This window comes from Cololabis saira, chromosome 16 (assembly GCF_033807715.1).
Source record: "Cololabis saira isolate AMF1-May2022 chromosome 16, fColSai1.1, whole genome shotgun sequence".
Classification (NCBI taxonomy): Eukaryota; Metazoa; Chordata; class Actinopteri; order Beloniformes; family Belonidae; genus Cololabis; species Cololabis saira.
Window position 1 is genome coordinate 36,162,312 of NC_084602.1, and position 6,000 is coordinate 36,168,311.

Sequence of the window (6,000 nt, forward strand, 5' to 3'; positions counted from 1 at the left end):
AATGAAAGGAAACAAAAGGATGGGTACATTGAGTATTATTTTGATAAACACTTAAGTATTCCTTTTTTTTAACATATGTGTGTACAGATACATGCCTGTATGGAAGTGTAAGCATGTGTAGTGTACATATGTATGTGGATATGTAATGTGCTTGTATATATGTATGTACATGTATGAATATGTGTGTAGGTACGTCATAAGTAGATAGGTGTATATGTGCATATGCTTTTTGTTGTTGTTAGTTATTATTAATTTGCATTTATTTCATACAAAGAAAATGTATCAAACATGTCAGACAAAAGACAGTTTGAAATGTAAGAAGGGGGGGGACATTCAAAAGCCGAGGCCTCAGCCCTGACCCTTTTGTAGTGACCTAAGTGTTCATGCTTGGTGGTGACCAATACATTTTTTTCATTCATTCATTCATTCATTCATTCATTCATTCATTCATTCATTCATTCATTCATTCATTCATTCATTTGTCAGGTTACGTCTGGACCGAGTCAGATGGGCTAAACCCAAACACATGTTGAGGCTTTTTCAGTTTTTCAGTTTTGCAGCTCTTCACCGGCTCCCCATCCGATATAGGATCCATGTCTGTTTTTAAATCTCATCTTAAAACTCATTTGTACTCACTAGCTTTTAACTCACCATGATGGTTTTATTTTAGGATAAATCGGGGAACACTGGTCTCAGTGTTTAATGACACGATGCAATACCACCAGCAGCCACTGGGGGGAGTATTGAGTCTGTTAAACTAGACGTTCAGTAACAAACATCTTAAAGTTTTGAAAGTAAAGTTGGTTGCTAATTTCTTGCGTGAGTAAAATTAAAGAACAGAATCTTCGTCTACATTGATTTTTGTTCGGTGGTCTGTTCACGCTGCTGTTTTTGTTTCCTCGAATGAACAATTAGTAGAAATAAAATCCTTGAGATCGGTGCCTCACCACCGCCCCCTGGTGGAGGAGTTGGTGAACAACCCGCCCTTTTTTCCTTCAACATTTATGTTTTGTGTTTCATTTAATATCAGAAGACGGGTGAGGAGGAATGGAGTTCAAGGCCAGAAGCAGAAGCACAAAGTTATAGAAAACTATTAAAAATAAAAACTGGTTATTTCAACTCCGACCACAAAAGATGCAAATAAATAGTGACGACTTTTAGTTCTTACATTTAACAACTCACACTTTTCAAAGTTTCCCCCAAGGCGACAGAGAACTGTGAAGGAGCGTCTGTGCCGTCCAGATGTTCCACCTCTGGAGGAGAGTCTTCACCTGTCACCTGGTGACGTCATCAGCAGCTGTTGCCACGGCAACGGACACATTCATGGAGATCTCTGGAGATTTCATCCTCTCATTCTGTCATCCTTTCATCCTCTCATCCTCTATTCCTTTTTTCCTCTCATCCTTTTATCCTCATCTTTTCATCCTCTCAACTTATCATCCTTTCATCCTCATCTTTTTATTCTCATCTTTTCATCCTCTCATCCTTTCATCTTCATCCTCTCATCCTTTCATCCTCATCTGTTCACCTTCTCATCCTTTCATCCTCATCTGTTCACCTTCTCATCCTTTCATCCTCATCTGTTCACCTTCTCATCCTCTCATCTTTTCATCCTTTCATCCTCTCATCTTTTCATCCTCTCATCCTTTCATCCTCATCTGTTCACCTTTTCATCCTCTAATCTTTTCATCCTCTCATCTTTTCACCCTCTCATCTTTTCACCCTCTCATCCTTTCATCCTTTCGTCCTCATCCTTTTATCCTCATCTTTTTATCCTCTCATCCTTTCATCCTTTCATCCTCTCATCTTTTAATCCTCTCATCTTTTCATTCTCTCATCTTTTCATCCTTTCATCCTCTCATCGTTTCATCCTCTCATCTTTTCACCCTCTCATCTTTTCATCCTTTCATCCTCATCCTTTCATCCTCATCCTTTTATCCTCATCCTTTTATCCTCATCCTTTCATCCTTTCATCCTCTCATCTTTTCATCCTCTCATCTTTTCACCTTCTCATCTTTTCATCCTTTCACCCTCTCATCCTCCCTGTCTGCTACAACAATGTGTCACGTAATACTGATTGTGTTTGTTTATTATTTCATCTTTCATAAATAGTTAGTTGAGCAACAATATAATTTTAGGATTCATTATTATTATATCATTATATATCATTATTATTAGGGCCTGAGCACTTACAGTGCGAAGGCCCTATTGTATCTGTAGGAATTTTTCTTTATTCTTCTGACGAAAGGAGGGCCTTTTTTCCCCCTAAACGTGCCCAAAAAGTCACCAAATTTTGCACACAAGCCAGGCCTGGGGAAAAATGTGATATTTAATGGTTTGCATTAATGGGCGTGGCAAAATGGCTCATAAGCGCCCCCTAGAAAACTTTGTGCCTCAAGCCCCACAATACGGTTTGACGTACATTCACGAAAATCGGTACACACCTGTATCATGTCGCAAATTAAAGAAAAGTCTCTTGGCGCCATGGCCGAAACCGAACAGGAAGTCGGCCATTTTTAATGAATCGTGTCATTTTGCCGAAATGTATGCCATTCCTTCGGCAGTTAATACGGCCCGAACCGTAACGTGCACCCAGGTGTGTTATACATCAAAATGTGTGTCTCCATCCTGCGACATTACTTTTCTCAGTCAAAAGCGTTACCGTAGCGACGCTAGACGCCTAAAAGTGCACCCACCCTTCATCTGATTGGTTCAGACAGAAAAAACTTTGCGCCTCAAGCCCCATAATACGGTTTGACGTACATGAACGAAAATCGGTACACACCTGTATCAGGTCGCAACTTAAAGAAAAGTCTCTTGGCGCCATGGCGGAAACCGAACTGGAAGTCGGGCATTTTGAACATTCTGAATTAATCGTGTAATTTTGGAGCAATTTATGCCATTCCTTCGACAGTTAATACGGCCCGAACCGTAACGTGAACCCAGATGTGTTATACATCAAAATGTGCGTCTCGATCCTGCGACTACACGCATTACTTTTCTCTTTCAAAAGTGTTACCGTGGCGACGCTAGACGCCAAAGAGCGAGCGCACCCTTCATCTGATAGGTCCATATTTGATAGTTCCTACTTTCTGCTTTTCTTTACTTTATGGTTTGACACATAGGCGCCGAATTATGTTTTTGCTGGTGGGTGCTGAATGTCATGTAGTGTAGTGTAGCAATTCAGCAACGTAGATTTAACAGCGGTAACGGACATGAACGCCGCACGCACACACACACAGACACACACAAATAATAATCAAATTCTAAACAAATTCGGGTGTTCATCTGAGGAAAAAGGAGGCTATTTTTCTATAGTTCATAACCAAGATCATTCTTTCTTCCATCTTGATCGTTTCTAATCTACAACAGTAGAATTGAATTTTTTTTAATTTCACCGTGCGCCCTGTGACGGCATCTGGGCGGTGTCCAATAGGAGAGAAGGTGGAGGGAGAAAAAAAAGTTGCAGCTTGTAGATCAGAGACGATCAACATGGAAGAAAGAATGATCTTGGCTGTGAGTCTGTGTGAGGAGTGTGGGATGAGACTGCAGGACTATCGGGACATCAATAAAAAGGGACAAAAGTGGAGAGAAATCTCCCAGAATTTGGACACACCTGGTGTGTTTAAAAGTGGTAGAAATGTGATATACTTTTGCTCTTTTAACAATAAAATGTTAATTTAAAATAAAATATAGCATTTCCATGCCTCATCTGGGGATCAATTGAATCATTGATCAATATATGGTTATGAAAAGACCACGTGTCAATACTTTTGCAAACTGAAGCACTACAGGTCCGCTAAAGTGACTGACATGAGCTAAAAAAAACAACATAGTTCAGAAAGGTTTTTTAATAAAATATGATTCAGCCTGACCTGGCCATCATGGAGCTCCCGAACGAGCCTTTATTCCCCCAAATCCTGTCTTCATGAGGATTTCATGGACCCATCCCCTCCTTGCTGCTGCTGCTCGTCTCCTCCTCCTCAGAAGAAGAACTAACGCCAGGGCTTTTCTTTGAATCAGGGACACATGCATTTTGCAAACCGAGCTGTAGCTACTGTACGTCCAAATGAGTGGGAAAACGGCGCCAGACCGGAAAAACTTTTTTTCAGTCGCCAAGCAACTTGCAACAAATGTGTACACAGGTGTATGCGCGCAGGCTCTGCGTCACTCAGACCCTGCGCTCTTGCGCAGCGGCAGCACATACACTTGAATGGGAAAGCCGGCGGCGGCTGTGCGCCCTTTATTTGAAAACCGCTTTAGCCAATCAGTGATTGTTGACATGGGGGCTCCCCTACTCGGCTCTCCCCGTGGGTGCTCGGCCATCTCCGTGGGTGCTCGGGCCCCGAAGCACCCACGGTTCCGGCGCCTATGGTTTGACATAAAGAGTCGTGGGTGGTGTCATCGGACTCGGTTTTGACCCCTTTCAATTTAATTGGTGCAAATTAGCCCCGTCCCTTCTTCTGATTGGTCGCTATGTGATACTTCCGATTTACTGCAATAACTTTTCAATGGTTTGACATAAAGACTCGTGGGTGGTGTCATCGGACTCGGTTTTGAGTCCTTGACCATAATTGCTGCAAATTAGCCCCGCCCCTTCTTCTGATTGGTCGATATCTGATAGTTTCTATTTTCTGCCATAACTTTTGAATGGTTTGACATAAAGAGTTGTGGTTGGTGTCATCCTCTAAATGTCCAGGCCTGAAGAATCTACATCAAGCTTCCACTGCAGGCTGAACGTGTACAAGGGTGGAGGAACCGTTCATTCACTTCTGTCTCATCTGTGTTGGTTAAGTGTGTGTGTGTGTGTGTGTGTGTGTGTGTGTGTGTGTGTGTGTGTGTGTGTGTGTGTGTGTGTGTGTGTGTGTGTGTGTGTGTGTGAGTGTGTTGGTTAAGTGTGTGTGTTTCACTGTTCCTCCTCCCCGCCACTGCGCATGCGCCGTCCTCCAGACCGGAGCAGCGTGGAAAGCGCAGCGGAACCGCCGACCCGCCCGGACCGGACCCGGTTAGAACCAGCGGACCCAGCAGAACCTCCAGAACCTCCGGGACATGAGCCCGTCCTGCCCGTGCACATCGCGGTGACGTGAGCGCTCCCCCCTGCAGCGGACCAGAACCGGACCCTCACCTGCACCAGGACCAGGACAGTACCGGACCGGACCAGGACCAGGACCGGACCGACCATGGCGGAGCGCAGCGGCCGCCTCAGCTTCCCCGGTACCGGCGGGCTCAACAGGCCGGTGCCGATGAACCTGTTCGCGACGTGGGAGGTGGACGGTTCTTCCCCGAACTGCGTCCCCAGGTGAGTGGCCCGGGGCCGGACCGGCACCGGCACCCGCCCGGCTGCAGGTTCATTCTAACGGGATTATTGATTATTGATCAGCTGATTCAGTCATAGAAGGAAAAGTGTCGTTAATGTGGAACATGATGGTTTGCTGCTAGATTAAAGGTGATTTATGGTCCCGCGTTACACCGACGCAGAGCCTACGCCGTAGGCCGTAGGCTCTGCGTCGGTGTAACGCGGGACCATAAATCAGCCTTTAGTCATTCCAGGTCATCAATATCCTCCAGCTGCATCTTCATGCAACTCAAATGTTATTGCACTCTAGCCACTCGAGTGCAATAACCTGTTTTTTCTTATAGTGCAATAATCTTCCCCCCTACCTCACTGGTATACAGGACTGTCTCAGAAAATTAGAATATTGTGATTTTCTGGAATGCAATTACAAAAACAAAAATGTCATACATTCTGGATTAATTAGAAATCAACTGAAATGTTGCCAGCCTTTTATTATTTTAATATTGCTGATCATGGTTTACAGTTTAAGAAAACTCAAATATCCTATCTAAAAAAATTAGAATATTCTGGGAATCTTAATCTTAAACTGTAAACCATAATCAGCAATATTAAAATAATAAAAGGCTTGCAATATTTCAGTTGATTTGTAATGAATCCAGAATGTATGACATTTTTGTTTTTATAATTGCATTACAGAAAATAAA

General features: G+C 43.4%; 1 protein-coding gene across 5 annotated transcripts in view; it reads left to right on the forward strand.

Moving 5' to 3' along the window:
* The first annotated feature begins 5,143 nt into the window (after positions 1 to 5,143).
* Positions 5,144 to 6,000, forward strand: part of pacs2 (phosphofurin acidic cluster sorting protein 2) — a 104,959-nt gene continuing 104,102 nt past the window's right edge. For all 5 annotated transcript variants that reach the window (XM_061743633.1, XM_061743635.1, XM_061743634.1 and 2 more), the window contains exon 1: positions 5,144 to 5,299. In XM_061743633.1, the coding sequence (XP_061599617.1) occupies positions 5,181 to 5,299 (119 nt within the window). In that variant the 5' untranslated portion in view covers positions 5,144 to 5,180. The remainder of the gene's footprint in view (positions 5,300 to 6,000) is intronic.